The 17,944-nt window shown below is 42.2% G+C and overlaps 4 protein-coding genes across 4 annotated transcripts in view; 2 read left to right on the top strand and 2 right to left on the bottom strand.

Annotated features, from left to right (window-relative positions):
- LOC119520029 (immunity-related GTPase family M protein 1-like) overlaps nt 1–17,944 on the top strand; it is a 379,546-nt gene that overhangs the window by 250,591 nt on the left and 111,011 nt on the right. The gene's annotated exons all lie outside the window — the stretch shown is intronic.
- LOC119520038 (immunity-related GTPase family M protein-like) overlaps nt 1–17,944 on the bottom strand; it is a 215,708-nt gene that overhangs the window by 135,420 nt on the left and 62,344 nt on the right. The gene's annotated exons all lie outside the window — the stretch shown is intronic.
- Nucleotides 1–17,944, top strand: part of LOC119520025 (T-cell-specific guanine nucleotide triphosphate-binding protein 2-like) — a 212,247-nt gene that overhangs the window by 105,934 nt on the left and 88,369 nt on the right. The gene's annotated exons all lie outside the window — the stretch shown is intronic.
- LOC119520028 (immunity-related GTPase family M protein 1-like) lies at nt 11,583–17,454 on the bottom strand. The gene is made up of 3 exons (XM_037817783.1): nt 17,316–17,454; nt 14,456–14,689; nt 11,583–13,122 (listed from the first exon to the last, which is right to left on the bottom strand). The coding sequence occupies exons 2-3, from the start codon at nt 14,492–14,494 to the stop codon at nt 11,842–11,844; spliced, it is 1,320 nt and encodes a 439-aa protein (XP_037673711.1). The 5' UTR covers nt 14,495–14,689; nt 17,316–17,454; the 3' UTR covers nt 11,583–11,841.

Consider the following 17,944-nt stretch of genomic DNA (forward strand, 5'->3'; position numbering starts at 1 on the left):
GCAGGGATATGAAAGGGCATTTGCACACTGGTGTTTATGGTGGCAGTATTTGAGATTCACAATAGTTGTAAGTGGCTTAAGGGTACATCCACTGATGAACTGAGTGGCAAACTGTGGTGTATACATACAGTGGAAGGGATGAAGTCATTAGGTATGCAACTAGGTAAATAAACCTCGAGGACAGTAAGTTGAGTGAAATAAGCCAGAAACAAAAGGAGAAACATTATAATGCCTCACTAATATGGACTAACTATTATGTGCATTCTCTGAGAATTGAATATGTGAGCATAGGTTATCAGGGGAGGGCTGACGGTTAAGTTTGAAGATTGTAAGCTCTTACAGCAGTTACATCTATTCTAAGTTATAATGGTTATTTCTAAATTCTGAGTTGCTGAGCTGTTTGTGTATAACCTGGTCAGTCCCTGGAAATTCAGGTATCTGTGTGATACCTGAGACACAGAGCCTGAGTTCAGCAGCTGTGAACGTTAGCATTACCCCATACAACAAATGTTAAAGAAGCTAAAAAAAGATCAGCCTTCAATTAAAGAAGTGAACAAAATGGACTTGGTTAGGACTAAGGTAAATCAGAATAAAGTGTGGAGGATGATATTGACTGTGTTTTCAAACTTTGACTTCAGTGTGAGACCAAAGGAAGTGATGTTCATTTGGTGTAAAATCAATATTTTCTGTAGCATGCTATATAATTTAACTTATATGGTCAGGTTATTCAACAACAATTACTACATGAATCCTTGAACAAGGAGTGAGATCTGTTTGGTTTGTACAGGTTAGCTCAAAGCCCCAGTACATTGTAGAGTAATTTGGGCAGAGAATGAAAATGAATTTTCAAAGCCTCCTTGAGGGACTGTGGAAAAATATGGAAATATTAAACTTACGCAACTGGGGAATTCCTGATATTCTCACAAGTATTGGGGAATACAAATTTAGTAGGAGAAGCCCTCGATCTTGAGTATTGCCCTTATGAAGCTGTTGCTGCAAAGGAAGGGCTAAGCCTGCTTGTAATTGTGCCTAATGGTCACACCCAGAAATCCTCTTTTGTTGCTCAGACATGGCCTCTCTCTCTATGCCAGATCAGCAGGTCGTCTCACTGCCCTTCCCTGTGCATAGGACCTGATTCCAAAGGGTGTAATTCTCCTTGACAACATGAATCATGAGTTCCAGGGATGAATCTGGATCTGGCGTCATGTGATTGAGAAAGCCTTCTTGACCAAAAGAGGGTAGAGAAATGAAAGAAAATAAAGTTTCAGTGGCTGGGAGATTAGAAATGGAATTCAGTGGTCATTCTGGAGGTTATTTATATCATATAAATATCTCCTTTTAGTCTTTAGTGTATTAGAATAGCTAGAAGGAAATACCTGAAATTGTTGAACTGCAATCCAGTATCCTTGATTCCTGAAAATGAGTGTATAACTCTATAGCTTGTACTGTGTGACCATGTGATTGTGAAAACCTTGTGGCTCACATTCCCTTTATCCAACTTATGGACAGATGAGTAGAAAAAGAGGACAATATAAATTAACAATAGGAGAAGATGGGGTTATAGGATATTTGTGTGTTCTTTTTTACTTTTGTTTTTATTTTTATTATTTATCTGAGTAATGAATGTATTCAAGGACTGATTTATGATAAATGCACAACTGTATGATTATACTGTGGACAACTGATTGTCCACTTTGGAAGATTATATGGTATGTGAATGTATCTTAACAAAATGCATAGGAAAAAATGGCTGCATCAATTTTTTCACAGAGTCTGGGAGACACAAAGGATGTATGCTCTTGGAATAGTTTAAATGTGTTCTTAAATTGCTGATCAACCAGTCCTTTTCATCTTTAAAAGGGAAAAAAATCATTTCTCTCTGCAATTTCATAAGCAGCTTGAATACCAGATGACAATGTTGGTCCTAAGATAGAACTTAAACTAACACTGATCTTGGGTGTCTCACCATGCTTCCACCAGAAAAACATGTCTTTAATGGAAAGCATGTTATTTCCAATTGTAGTGACAGCATTGAACCTCAAATTGGTGTCACAGATAGACAATTCTGTACCATCAGGAACTGGCATGGGTTGGTGCGGTTCTGGGCCTTCACAGATGAACTGAATGCCGTGTGTATCATCAGTAGAGAGGCTAAATTTGCTAGGGTCAATGTGGTTGTAGATAAGAAATGTTATGGCTCTTGGGTCATTGGAATGATCATGACCCAAGGAAAGTCCATTCTCATAAACTGCAACAAGAGACAAGCTTATGCCTCTGGAGGTTTTAGTCCAAATTTCGTCCTCAACAAAATATGCATCCTCTCCAATACCAGCTCCTTGTTCAACAGCAGGTGCTAAAACTCTGGTTTTTCTATCAAAACAATTGAAATCTCCATCAGCTCCCTGTGAAATACATACAATGCCAGACTTACCTACATTAATCTTTCTGAATATCAGGGGTTCACATCACTCCATACTTGAAAAGCCTTCTAGATATCATAGTCAACATCTACATGAACCAGTTCAGGAGTATAATTGTTGATTCTGCAGGTGATATAACATTTCCCCCTTACTGGCTCCCTTATCACTGAAATGATGAACGTCTGGCACTCCACATTGTGGTTTGTGCATCATTGCCATGGTAGATGTGTCCGGTTTCCCAGTCAATTTAATCCCAAGAACTGCTGCACTTTCTGGATTTTATTCTCCATGAGGTTCCCATTGTCTTTTATTGCCATTGGAAGTCTTCCCATGTGGAATTCATAAAAGGCTCCCAAGTACCTTTGGCAAGCACCACATCATTTTCTTCTGAATTTGTATCTCTGGTCAGGGGAAGAGATCCAGGAGCAGTAACTTGCAGGACCAGAATCAATAGAAGAAACTTCATTCTAAACTTCTGGCAAATTGATTTTTAACCAAGATGTCAAGTGCATTCATACTCTCTTCAACTAATGGTGCTGGAAAAACTGGATCTCCAAATGCAAAAGAAAAAAGGTGGAACCCTACTTCTCACCATATAAAAAAAAAAAAACAACTCAGAATGGTTCAAGGACCAAAGCAAACAATCAAAACTATAAAATTCTCAGAGAAATCATAGGGAAGTATATTCAGGACTTTGTGATAGGCAATGATTTCTTAGAATTTACATGAATAGAATGAAAACAAAAGGGAAAGTGGATAAATTGACTTCATCAAAATTTAAAATGTTGTGCACTAGAGAAATTCATCATGAAAGTAAAACAATATTTGGAGACAATATTTGAAAGCACATATCCAATAAGAGTTTAATATGTAGAAAATATAATGATTCCTACAACTCAACAACAACAAAAAAAAACAGTCCAAGAACAAATGGACAAAAGACATGGATAGACATTTCTACAAAGAGTATATACAAATGGCTAAAAACCACATCCAAAGTTTCTAAAGTGTTCTGATTTATGTTTTACCTCTGTGAGCTTTCTTGTGAATTTTTCAGGATTTTTCTCTATATAGGATCATATCATCAGCAAATAGGGAAAGTATTACTTCTTCCTTTCCTGTGTGGATTATTTTTATTTCTTTTTCTTGCCTAATTTCCCTGGCAAGAACTTCCAGTACAATGTTGAATAACGGTGGTGAGAGTGGGCATCCTTGTCTTGTTTCTGATCTTAGAGGGGAAATTTCAGTCTTCACCAGTAAGTAGGATATTAGAAGTGGGCTTTCATATATTCCCTTTATCATTTTGTGAAAGTTTCCTTCTGTTCCCAGTGTTCTGTGTAGTTTTATCAAGAGAGGGTGCTGTATTCTGACAAATGCATTTTTGCCATCAATTGAGATCACAGGTATTGTTTTCCTTCATTCTGTCAACGTGCTGCATTACATTTGTTGATTTTCTTACGTTGAACCAACCTTGGACAGCAAGAATAAATCCCATTTGATCATGCTGTATTATTCTGTTAAAACACTATTGGATTTACTTTGCTTGTATTTTTTGAAGATTTTTACAACTATATACAGAAGAGATATTACTCTGTAGTAGCACCGCATTTTGAATACAGTGAAAAGCACTGAAATATATGTATCTAAGTATGATTAAAATGGGGAAATGTTAGGTTATATATATGGTAATGGAATAAAAATTTTGAAAAAAATATCCATGAAACTACATTACAGAGTGAACCAAAATATAAACTATGGACTTTAATTAATAATATACTTATAAAAATGTGCTATTTTCAACTGTAACAAGTGATCCACACCAATGCAAGGTGTTGATTTTGGGGTGGTAATGGGAATCCTTTATTTTATGCATGATTGTTCTGTAATCCCATAACTTCTTTATAATGAACAACAGAAGATACTCAAAATAATTAGCTATTAAGGAAATGCAAATCAAAACCACAATGAGATTCCATTCCTTACCCTTTGGAATGGCTACTTGAAGTAAATAGAAAATAAGTGTTGCAGAGTATGTGGAGAATTAAAACCAACCATTCATTGTTAATGGGAATATAAATTCTGTAGCTGCTATGGAAACAATATGGTGATTCCTCAGTAGAGAATAGTCATATAAGCTGACAATCCCACTTTTAGGTACATGCCCTAAATAATTGAAAGCTGAGGTTCAAACAGACATATGTAGACTGATGTTCTTAGCAGCAGTAGTTCACAATTACCAAAAGATGGGAGCAACCCACGTGTCCATCAAGAGACGAATGACTAAACAATTAGTGGTATATAAATACAAAGGAATATTATTCAGCCACAGAAAGAATAAAGTTCTGAGTCATGCAACATGGAGGAACCCTGAAGCCATGATGCTGGATGAAGTAAACCAGGCACAAAATATGCATATTTTATCATCTCAGTGATACGAAATGATGAGGATAAGCTAGTTCATAGAATCAAAAACTGGAATATAGGTTAGCAGGTGTAGAGTGGGGTCGGGAATGGGGAATTAATGCTTAATTGACACTGAGTTTCTTTTGTGGGTGATGCAGATGTTTCGGGAATGAATTGTGCTAAGGTAGCACATTTTGAATAATATATGCCACTGAAATATATATTTGAATGTGGTTGAAAGTGGAATGTTTCAGTTGTATATATGTTACTAGAATAAAAATTTTTAAAAAACCCACATGATTCTGCAACACAAAAAGTATGTCATAATATAAAGTATTCACTAAGGTTTTTAATACAATTATAATATCCTTTCAACAATAGTAACAAAGTCCACACTAACCCAATGTGTTGATGATAAAGAAAACTGGGTGTCTAGGTGGGGTATATGGAAACTCATTATTTTCTGTATGATATTTCTGAAAACCTACAACTGCTGTAATAAAATATTAGATTAGAATGTTATTCTACTATTTCAAGGAAGGATTTGAGATTTTTTTAACATATGATATTTCTTTTTTGATTTGAGATTTATTTGACAGATGAAACACAAAAATACTTTATTTTAAGATCAAATCTTTACTATTAACCCAGCTTCAGCTTTGGGAATTAACTAAAATCATCACTATTTGTGAATACTTTTGATATTATAGTCTTCATATCATAAGTAATGCATACCCCTCAAAAATAGTGAAACTGCATTTACTTAAAAAAAATGGAAGATGCAAACTATTCAATTAGGAACTTGGTCCCATTTGCATAAATGACTTTGTCACAGTGCCCATATGACAATTGACTGTAAGCACTCTTCAACTCAATTTATCTTATATCATTGAAATGATAATTCAGGACTGCTCTTTGAATAATCAAAGACCTTGTGTCTCTAAAGTACAGTTCAGCTCTGTGTTTTCATTCTTTGTTCAGCTATATGTGGTGATTTGGAGCTGTTACGCACTCCAGAGAAGACCAGGTTGTTTTAATCCATTACCTTGGGTCCAGGCTTATTGGAGGTGAGATTTTATGTTAGGTTATTTCAATTGAGATGTGACCCAGCCCATTCAAGGCGGATCTTCACCCTGTTACTGGAGTCCTTTATGAGAGGATAAAGCACACAACGATGTAGAGAGATGAAACACATGGAGCACAGAGAAAAGCCCTGGAGAAGCAGAGAGACAAGAACACAAGCACAGAAGCCGAGAGAGGAAACCACTGAGTCCAGAAGCTGAAAACCATGAAACCTGGAGAGAAGGCACAGCAGATGTCGGCCACACGTGCTCTCACGTGGCAGAGGTGTCCTGGATGCCAGCAGCATTTCTTCAGAGAAGGCATCTTCCTGTTTATGCCTTAATTTGGGCATTTACACAGGCTTGTAACTTTAAATTTGTTAACTAATCAATCCTCATTGAAAAGCCAACTCATTTCTGCTATATTGCATTCTGGAAGTTTGAGCAAACCAAAAAAACTATGATTGGACTAAAGTGTTGTTAAGGTTCTGAATTGTTAATTCCATTAAATGTTAACACTGATTTCTTCTGATTACAGAAACCCCGTCTGTGTTTAAACATTTTTTCCCACCTAATATCACATAAGACTTACATATTCTTTCCAACATGACTCCAGAAGTCCATCTGCTCCATGTCCTACACATCCCCAGACAACACACGTGCAGTTCTCCTTGTCCCCTTCACTTGAAATTCCATCTCCTTCCCCCATTCTAGCGGATGTCAATAGAATGTTTCCCCACCCTCCTTTTCTCCCCCTGAACCATCCTTGGTTTCACGGTGGAGGTGTCCTTTTGTAGGATATGAGGAGTGCAGTTCAAGACATGTGGGTTTAAATGTGGTGATTTGGTGATGGGGATGTAGATATGAATTAAAGAAGCAACGAATCTGAACCTGCTTCTCAGGTGTGTGCAGCAGGTAGGCTTATTTTCTTCCTATTTTGAATCCACATCCCATCAAGGAATTCTGGGCAAACTTAGCACACTCAGGGTTTCCCATTTCCCTTTCCCCTGGGTTGTACCTAAGTTGAGTGATTGTGTGGTGCCATGTTGTTGGCATGTCTGATCCACAGGTGTGGTTTTTTAATGATGCCTGTATCTGCTGGGATGTGCATGGTTGTGTCAGTTCCTCAGGCTTGGACTGTATTGGTTACAGCCCCTCATTCCTCATCCCAGAACCAAAGCCCCTACCTCAGCTACTTCTATACTCCCATGGAAGACACATGGACAATTGGTCTGACATCCCAAGACCCTCAAGAAACTTGGAAATTGGGACTATAATCAACGTTCTTCCTTATTGTTTGGCACCTTATTTTCATGTAATGGCATGCAATGGCATACTTCCAAATTCCCATTTGGATCTTATTATTCTCCAATTCAACCAGGACTTTGATCAGGGACACCAGTGTAAATGGTCTCAGAGATGCTTCACAGTCTCAAGTGTTCAGATTGCCCACTTAGTTGCTATCATGTTATACAGACTGTTGTGCTGAGAGCTGAGGACATAGTTAAAACTTCTGACCCAGTCTGAGTTATCAGAGAAGACTTCCATGGACAAAATGATATCTAACTTACACTTTGAAGGATGGGATGGAATGAGCTGGGCAAATGGCAAAGGGAAGAGCCTTACACGTAAGGAGAAGATCATGAACAAAGACACAGAATGACAAAATGCTTGGTACATCTGTTGCTGTAACAAAGAGTACAAGCAGAAAAGTGGTGGGAAATGAGAGAAGAGACAGGCAAGGGGGTTCTTTTTTTGCTTTTATTTTTAAATGCATTTTTATTGAGATGTATTCATATACCATACAATCATCTGAAGTGCACAATCGTTTATAATATCATAAATATAGCTGTGAATTCATCACCACATTTAATTTTTGAATATTTTCATTATGAAAAAGGAAGAAAATTAAAATAAGGTAATAAAGGAACACCCAAAATATCCCATACCCCTAACACCCCCTATTATTCATTTACATTGTCCCCATTTTTCTACTTATCCGTCCTTACAACGGATAAAGGAAGCATGAGCCACAAGGTTTTCACAATCACACAGTTACACCATATAAGCTATAGAGTTATACAATCCTCTTCAAGAATCAAGGCTACTGGGTTGCAGTTCAACAGTTTCAGGTATTTCCTTCTAGCTATTCCAATACACTGAAAACTAAAAAGGGATATCTATGTGATGCATAAGAATAACCTCCAGAATGACCTATTGACTCCATTTGAAATCTCTCAGCAGTTGAAACTTTATTTATTTTCAATTCTCCTCCCCCTTTTGGTCCAAAAAGGCTTTCTCAATTCCACGATTCTGGGTCCAGGCTCATCCCAGGGAGTCATGTCCCACATTGCCAAGGTGATTTACATGACTGGGAGACATGCCCCACATAAGGGGGAGGGCAGTGAGTCCCCCTGCAGAGTTGGCTTAGAGAGAGAGGCCACATCTGAGCAACAAAAGGGGTTCTCTGGGGATGACTCTGAGGGACAATTATAAGTTGACTTAGCCTCTCCTTTTCAGTTACAGGCTTCATAAGGGCAACCCCCAAATCAAGGGCTCCTCTTTCTAAATTGGTAGTCCCCAATGTTGTTCAGGAATTCCAGGTGGGTAAGTTTTTAATATGTCCACATTTTCCCCAGTCTTTCAAGGAGGCTTTGTAAAAACTTTTTTATTCTCTGCACAGATTACTCTGGGATGTATCAGGGCTCCACACTAACCTGTACAAACAAACTAGATCTCACTCCCTATTCAAGATTCTATGCAATTATGGTGTTTGAATAAACTGACCATACAAATTGAATTATATAGTGTGCCAAAGAAAATATAGATTTTATACCAAGTAAACATCTCTTCCTTTGGTCTCACACAGAAGTTGAAGTTTTCAAACAAAATCAATATCATCCTTTATCCATTAGTCTGATTTGCCTTAGTACTAACCAACTCCATTTTGTTCATGTCTCTAATTGAAGTCTGGTGCCTTTTTCAGCTTCAACAGTGGCTGTATGGGGTAATGCTGACATTCACAGCTGCCAGACCCTGGCTCTGAGTCTCAGGTGTCACACACACAGACACCCAAAGTTCTAGCGTCCAACCAGGTTATACACAAGCAGATAAGCATCTCAGAATTTAGAAATAACCATTACAACTCAGGAATAGATATAACTGCTGTAAGAGCTTACAATCTAGGAACCTTTACAATAAGCCTTCCCCTGATCAACCGTGCTCTCAAATTCAAATCTCAGGGCTTGGACATTATAATCAGCACAATACTAATGAAGTGTTATAATGCTTGTATTTTCATTTCTGGCTTATTTCACTGAATATATTGTCCTCAAATTCCATCCACCTAGTTGCATGCCTCACAACTTCATTATTTCTTGCAGCCACTCAATATTCCATTGTATGTATACACCATATTTCACCATTCCATTCATCAGTTATTGTACCCTTAACCTACCTCCATCCACTGCAAATTGTGAATATGACACCATAAACACCAGTGTGCAAATGTCCATTCATGTCCCTGTTCTCAGTACTACCAAGTATATACCCACTAATGGGGATACAGGATCATGTGGCTGTATATACCTCATAATTGTGCTGCAGGATCATACAGCATCCCCATCTTAGCTTCCTTTGGACCCACCACACTGCCCTCCAGATGGGCTCCACCATCCTTCTTCCCACCAACAGTGAATAGGAACACACCTCTCTCCACATTTCCCCCCACTTGTATCCCTCTGTTTATATTTTAAACATTTTAAGTCACACACCAGACAATCCATCCTAATTAAACAATCAGTAGTTCCAGGTATAATCCCATAGCTATGCATTCACCACCACAATCTATATGAGGACACTGCCATTTCCTCCACAAAGAAAGAGGAAGACAAGAAAAAGTAAATGAAGAATAAAAAAAAATTAGAAACAAGAAAAATAAAGTAAGTACAATGAAAGAGTCAAACAAAAGCACCACCACCAAGCATCCCATAGTGTTTCCTATACCCCCAAGTTATTGACATTTAGCTTTGGTATATTGCTTTTATTAGAATAAATGGAAGCATATTACAATGCTACTGTTTACTGTACAGTCTAGTTTTCATTGAATGTATTTTCCCCCATAGCATCCCATTTTCAGCCCCTTGGTATGTTGACATTCATTTGTTCTCCCTCAAGTAAAAGCGTTCTTAGATTTGTGCACTTGATCACCATCTTTGACCACTCTAGAGTTTGCTATGTTATACAATCCCCAGACTTTACCCTCCATCTTTCCTTCTGGTGTCATGCATGTCCCTTGCCTTCCTCTTACAACTGTAATCACACAAGGAGGTTCTTTAATAATTCAATAAGCATATAGGACACTGCCATGTAGGGGGCACTAAATGGGGTAGTAAAACTTACAAGGTGTCCATAAAGTATACCTCCCAAATTAGGAAATTGTGGCAATAATTGGAACCTGGGACTCTCCCAGGCCTTCCTGGTTGTCTGGTCACCACACAGACATAAATTTTAGGTAAACACATCCAGGGTGTTGTGGGGAACATTTGGAGGGATGCAAAGGGAAAACTATTGCAACAGTCGAGCTGAGAAGTGGTGAGCAGGAGAGGGATATATTTGTGACATTGATGGGATCGTGTATTTTGGGATGAGGTCAGGATGAGAGAGGTGAAGAAAACTAGCTCTTTGTCTTGCTCCCTTGATCAGTGAATGACCTGGGACACACACCGGTGAAGAAGGAGCCGTTCAGGGGCTGCGTGCGAACGGGGACGAGTAGTTTTGCTATGGACTTAACAAGGCGGGAGCGGCAAGGGGATGCCGACATTTGATTCAGGATTATGACTGTAAAAGTGTATTACTAAATGGAAAAATGCTCTCAAAGAGCCTGAGTGATCAGTTATGCTTTCCACTTTGTGTGACAATTGTCCATATTTGCTGTTCTAATTAGTCATTATCCTTTTGGTACTAGTGTCATTGGAATACATTTGATTTGCAATTATTTTCTATACTCTCTTGCGCTTAATTTACTTTACACTCCAAATCCACCTTCTCCACCCTATTAGGATCCAAAAACACCGGCACACATAGGCTACATCAGTGTGGTCTCTCACCCTATGGATTATGTTTGGATTTGGCCCATGGGCAGCACTAGCTGCAGACCTCAAGGTCAGGCATTTGATTACCCCCATTTTCTTGCTAAGGGGCAGGTTTCGGCGACGTCCGTCTACTGCAGTGACAGCTCCTGTCTACCGCTGCCATCTCCAGGTTCCAACAACCTGCTCCTCTCCCTGACCTTTCAGGCCTGGAGAGGTCACTCCTCACTGTTGTTCACTCAGGGGCAAACACTTTCTCTTGGTGGTCTCCTACACCTGCCCACATCTTCGCAAATACCCTCCTTATTAAATTCCCCTCTTATTCCCCAGTTGGTTGGTGCCATGAGTTGCTTGCCAAGACCCTAACTAATACAAAACCTGCCTCACCTTTGAATATATTGATGGATTTTAGGGACCTGGAAGAGAGTGAAGGATAAGCATCTTTGAGGCAGGTAGACCTACCTGGGTATCGTAACCCCATCACCTATAGATTTCAAAGAACACTTTCAACCACACTCTCCAACTGTCCCTAAAATTGTGAAGCACCCCGCTGTATCACTGATTATGTCTCAGTGGGTCCAGCGACGGGAAGGAGAAAAGGAATGGGAAAGAGTGAATGAAAAGACTTTAATAAGGAAAAATGATGTTAACTTTAATGCATTAGGAAATAAAAGAGACTGATGAGGACACACATGACATTTTTAACTGAAAGAAAATTTCTGCATTATGGTCCAAGGAGACATCTGTAATGATTTCAACAAATACTCAAACACTGATTAATGCTAGAAGGATGAGCATTTTTCATAATTGTTTTCAAGGAATCTATAAGCTTTAGAAATAAGCAGAAAGAGTTAAGTTAAATATTTCTCATTTCCAAAGGAGAAAAATGAACCCTACTGAAAAGAGAATACTGGCAAATGAGCCTGGTGGACTTTTCCCAAGGTGGCTTTCATGTGGGATGGAGTCTTTCAGGACTTTGCTCAAGATGCTCTTGGTGTCCTCGGCAACTATCACAAGGAGCTGTTTTTGTTTCAGCTGCCTGAAGGAACGGATGACAAATGTACCGAAGAAAGGGATGCAGCTAAGAAGGCAGAGGAATGCTCGAAAGACAAAAAAATTCATGAGCGTCAGTTTCCAGTTAGCTTTGTTGACAGTCTGAATATCCTGGGACTTCATGATGGCCTTGTACTCGGGAAAGTCTGTCCCTGTTGTCTGTGCCACCAACTGGAGAGATTCATCATCAACCCCGAAGTGCCAGTGGTAGGCTTTCAGACACTCTTCCAAATTATCTGCATTCCTGATGCCAAGGGTGTTCTGGAAAGACTTTGTGCCTATTTTCTCCTGCAGGGAGGTCACTTTGTCATCAATGATCTTCTCACAGGTACGGAACAGGTTCTGTAGGGGACCACGGCACCTGAGGTAGGTGAGGTCCTTTTGCAATGTGTCCCTAAGCTTTGGGAAGTCGTGCAATGAAGGGTCAAGGCTGGAAACCAGGAAAATGGGGGGTTCACACACCCGCTCCTTCTGGAGATTTTCCAGGATATTTCCTCGGATATTCTGCTGGAGCTCTCCCTCCCTGAAGGCACTCGTGCTGAGGTCCCTGTCCAGTTTTGTCCACACCACGTAGAACTTCTTTCCCATGCGCTCGATGGCCTTGGCAAGCCTCACATGATTCATGCTGAACTGCTCAGATGTGATGATGATGAAGAGATCATACAGGCTGAACTGCATTTCCTGCTGATAGTTCTCCAGGCTTTGGGTGGTAGACCCGGTGCCGGGCAGGTCCCACAGCAGCACATTTGGAAAATGGGAGGATGAGTAAGAGGCACGAGTGAGGGTGGTTCTCACCACCCCAGTGGGAGCCGCGGCCTCCTCCTCGTGCCCGATGCCCCGCAGTGCGTTGATGAAGGAGGACATGCCATTGCCAGAGTCCCCTGTCACTGCGACGTTCACAGGTGTGCAGGACGCTGTCCTCACTGTCTCTGTGACCAGAGAAACCATCTGTGGCATCCTCCCATCTGCCCAGGCCTTCTCAACGCTCCAGGCCTCTGCTCCCAAATGGTGTGGCATCACAGAGGGGAAGGATGCAGATAATGGAGTGTGAGGGGACACGGGGGACTCTTCTGTGTCTATGAGCAGTGGGGTGGCCTGCGGAAGTAGGAAGGGGGGGGTTAGGATGGCCAAACACACAGGGAGGCACGGGGGGAATCTGATTTAACATAAGCCCTGGGGTTTAGGTCCTTAATCAAGCCCACAACAAGGATTACAAACAAAGCAAACAAAAGTGCTATTTTGGTGATATACACAACACTAGGGTGCGAGGAGGGCCGCTGAGGAAGGCTCTGCAGCTGCTGTGCCGTCAGTCAGCCCACAAAGCAGGATGGTGGGTGCAGATGGAGTGGAGCAGCAGGTCAGGCCACATCTCATCCATGAGTGGGTGAGCACCCATCCCTAATCTGACCTGACGGCATGAGCAGAATGCTGCTTTGAAATGCTCCACAGGGTTGGGGGTTGTTTGTGGAGGCTTTCTATATGGAATGATTCATTTCTGAGTACAAAACTCTGGCTTCATTTTTATTTCTCAGTCACAGATCATTTAATTATTTCTATTAACACTGAAATGTTTTTTTCTTAATTCTCCATATATTTTCTTGAAACTTTTACATTACTTTCACCAGTGATTGCCTTACCCATAAAGGCCTTCCTGTACTTCATCTCCTTCAACATGTAAGATCTTTCTATTTCTGTTTAACAAAGTTTGCAAATAATCTCCTTCCTATCAGCACTTATATTTGTACATTGCTATTTATTTATGTACATATTAAAAGTCTTTGTAAAGGCCAGATTCTCTTGTTGGCTGAATCACTCTAATGAGATTTGAAATACTGTGTGGGCAGGATTAGAAAAGAGAATTGGCTGGATTGCCTGGTATATTCTACTCCAGGTTGCAGCCTGGCTGCTGGATTTTCACAATCCCACAAGATATGAGTGACTGCTGATGTTCTCTCTTAAGAATCTCCTGCTGTCTTCTCTGTCTGTGATCAACACTTTTTAAAATCTTTAACTTCAGGATCACTTCCTTGGCTGAGTAGTAGTTGCCTTGTGGCTCCTCCACAGCACGCTCTGTCCTCTGAGGGGCTATGGCCAGACCCACCTGGTTCTTCTTATAAGGTTTCCGGGGACACCATCCCCACATCTAACTGCCCAGGTTACTGCCTCAGAAGACCTCATGTCCCATCCATGGTTAAAGTTTCACAGGCAGCCATAGGTCTTATACAGTAGCTCCTTGTCCCCCAGCCCCTCTGGGACACATCCCACACCCCCTTTCACCTCCCAGAGTCCTCAGGGTGCTGCTTCTCCGAGGAGGGAAAGGACCTCAGAACACCCAGGATCGGAGGACCTGCTTGGCCACGTGCACCAGGGACAAGCTCCCGAGGACACCGTTTGTGCTCCTTGCGGAGGGGAGAGGAATGTCACCCACCTCACAGGGCCCTTGTGAGGGTTTCATGATACGATCCATTCAAATCTCTCCGCAGGGCTCACTGCAGTCTCTCAGTGATGCTCTCTGGTCCCAGCAGGACCTCCCAGGAAGGCTTTCCTCTCGCTCTCCCCCCAGCCTCTGACCTCTTACCACAGGGTAGTAAGGTCTGGTGTCTGTGAGTCTGTCTGCGCTGGGTTCTTGGCATGTATTATCTCATCTAATCTTCTCCGAACCCTAATGGATAAGCAATATTATTAATACTGGTTAATGATGAAGAAATAGTCTTACAGATAATAATTTATCCCCAAATTACACAACAAATGAGTGAGGGATCCAAAATGAACCCAACAGAATGGTTCTATGTTTCTGACTTTGTGGAAAAGGCAGACAAGTCTGCTTAATACAGACTCCCCTGCTCTGTGTGCTGGTTTTTGCTGGATACTGAGGGGCTTCCTTTGGGGATATCTCTGTCCTATTATCCATCAGCCATGGCCCTTCCCTGAATGTCCCTTCTGTTAATTTTTGGAAAGAATAGAAACCACTCTTTTCTCTCATTCTGTCCCCTCACCATTAACAAAACAAAACAAAACAAAACATTGATTTGCAATTTAAAGGAAAGAGCTCAAAATGTCCCCACTTTCCAGAAACTTTTATAGGGACTTTGCACACATTAACAGATGGAAATGCCTAATAAAATTATCAGATAAAAGAAGCCAAGTGTTCAAAGTGAGAAAAGATCATGGAAACACCACCATCACTAATCCCGTCTACATCGAGACCGTCAGCCCCTGAGGCCTCTGCCCACAGTACCCCGTCAAGCTCCTCCACCTGGGGTCCCAGTGAAAGGACGTTGGTGCCACAGGACGGCAAGGACAGTGCCTCCACCTGAAGGCAAGTGCCCACTGCCCTGAGCTAGGTGAGGGGATAGCGTGGAGGTGGGTGTTGCATGAAGGGGCAGTGCTGGTTGGAGGGGAGGAGAATGGGCCCTGAGCTGGGTCCAGTCTGAGGAACATTCTAGAATGGCAGTAACCAGCTAGAAGGAAGCTCCGTGGTGCTAGGGTGATCCTCTGTTCCTTCAGCCCAACTTTATCTTTGACTCATCAGTCAGCTTCACGGTCTGTCTTTGCAGCACTTGCATGTGTGTTTTGCTCACCAGATTTGTCTTGGAGAAATAGAAAAGTGTAGTCAGGGGAGGCCTGTCTTGAGCATGCACAACAAACAGGAGGTTCCCTGGCTAATAGTGGCCCAGGGGACATGGAGATCCCCCGGGAGGTGTCCACATCTGCCCCATGCCAGGTGGACAGTTGCTGTGTGAATTCCAGGATGGCAGATCTAGACCTCACTGATGGTTTCCTTCTGAATTTGGAATAGCTTATGTATTCTGTTCCACCGAACACCATCCTTATGTGCATCTACAAAAAGGTTATATGCTCTAGTCATGGGTTCCCCTGGGTCCATGCCAGCTGGAAGGAGATTAATTGGGCAGCAGCTCCTAGATCATTCTCCCTGATTTGTCCCCATCTGCTACAACCCACCACATGCACTCACATCACCTTGAATTTTTCTCTTAGATCACTTGAAAAGCAAAAATAGTCTACTGAACAGCTTACAGACCCCATGAAGCCTCCCTCTTTTCTACTCTACAAATGGGAATAATATTCTTGACCTTCAGAGTTTTCAGTAACTTCTTCATGACCAGGAAGAGACTAGGTGGGTAATGGTAACCTTTCCCTGTTTATGGTCTCTCTGTGTTTAAAACTTAACCAGCCTTATCAGAGCAGAGAGCACAAGGTCGTATACAAAGCAAGCATTTTTCTTTTGCAATTGTGAAATTAGGCTTGTGAAACTGGCCCCATGTTGCGGAAAGGGGGAATATGGCTTCTCAAAGTATTTGCTCCCCTTCGAGACTATAACTTACCCATTAATTATTATTTCATCGCCAAAATCAGGTTGCTTCAGAGGATCCAACCTACCAGGTGTTAGAGATTGATTCAAGGATGATTTTCTGCTCCTAGTGTGTTCTGGCACGTCTGTCTCACTCACTCGGTGTGCACACACACTCTCATACTGCTTCTGACATGTGTTTACACACCCACACAATGCTCAGTGTGCACACACTTAGTAACACTGTGCACATACACAGTTAATGAACCTGAAATACATTCCTTCAGGTGTGCACACTCATGCATGCTTGAAGTACACACATTCTCACACTCACGCTGACAAATGTTCACACACACCTGATGCGCACAGGAACTCTCACTCCCCGTCAGTGTGCAGTCACAGACTCATACTCACTGCACACATTAACACACACACATGCACACACTCTCCCAGAAGTACAGAAATATATGCAAACTCCTGAAATAAAAGTATCAGGAAACAATTTGCTTTCTCTCCAATCTGCACTTTCATATCTTCTAATCTTCTAGCCTTTCTGCTCTGGTCTATTCTGACCTATTCTATTCTGCCAACTTTAAAAAAATACATATCAGAAACCACTAAATAGACGTCTTGCCCTACGGCCGGCATGCAGGCTGAAGGCCGTGGACTGTGGATTCCCATGCAGGGCTCTGTGCAGGTCATGCCGTGCTCCAGTATCCCAGCGCTTCAATCAGAGCGACTCCAGAGGGGCCAGCAAGAAACCCCAAATGCCGGGATTATACAGGTGAGGGGCACACTCCCATCCAGGGTGGGTTCAAAAGAGCAAAGGTAATCAATTGGGTGCTCTCTTGGGTCCCTGAAGAATGTCAGAGAGGGGCCCTGCTCTGAATTCATCATCGAAACTAAACAACCCAGACCCCCAGGCTCATTAGCAAAGTTATTAGCCAAGTTTCCACCCTAGAAGCATCTCACTTACCAGCTCCTGGAAGCAGAGGGTGATCCTTGCAGGGGTCAGGGGCACTCCCGGAACGTCACCCCCTCCCTGGGGAAGGTTCTCTGTCCTCCCAGGCAGAAGCAGATCCCCCTGGGATGTTCCAAAACGCAAATCCAGACCCCCTTTTCTCAGGAAGCATGGATGGAAGTTGTGGAGGGTTTGGGGTTGCAGTGGAAGAGCAGGGACACACGGAGAGAAGAGTTGCTGGAAAAGGACCTTCCGATGGCTTGGAAATGTCTTCTGGAGTCTGGACCTCCTCACTGCTCTGTTGTTTATAGATCTAAGGCCTTCTCTCTGCCTCACCCTTTCTGGGAGGGGCTCAAGTTGGTGCTGGTTTCTGTGTCAATTCCTGGAAATCAGGCGACTTCCCCTACAGCCCGAGCAGGCAGGTTTCACTTTCTCCTACCAGGGGGAGGGGCTGCAGGAGGGGGAGGGGCCGCAGGAGGGGGAGGGGCCGCAGGAGGGGGAGGGGCTGCAGGAGGGGGAGGGGCTGCAGCTCCGCCTCTGCCCGACACAGGGAAGCTTGTGCAGAGCCTCCCCCTGCAGAGAGGCGGGTTCAGAGCCGGGCCCTGGAGCTCAGGGTCAGAGTGTCCTGTGCCCTGACCCTGCAG

The sequence above is a fragment of the Choloepus didactylus genome, chromosome 24 (assembly GCF_015220235.1).
Source record: "Choloepus didactylus isolate mChoDid1 chromosome 24, mChoDid1.pri, whole genome shotgun sequence".
In the NCBI taxonomy this organism is placed as follows: domain Eukaryota; kingdom Metazoa; phylum Chordata; class Mammalia; order Pilosa; family Megalonychidae; genus Choloepus; species Choloepus didactylus.

Coding starts and splice junctions, on each gene's coding strand:
- LOC119520028 (XM_037817783.1), bottom strand. CDS start 14,494: ATGGATCGTATCATGAAACCCTCACAAGGGCCCTGTGAG. Junction 13,123..14,455: donor CCTCACAAGGGCCCTGTGAG/GTGGGTGACATT, acceptor CTACTTCCGCAG/GCCACCCCACTGCTCATAGA.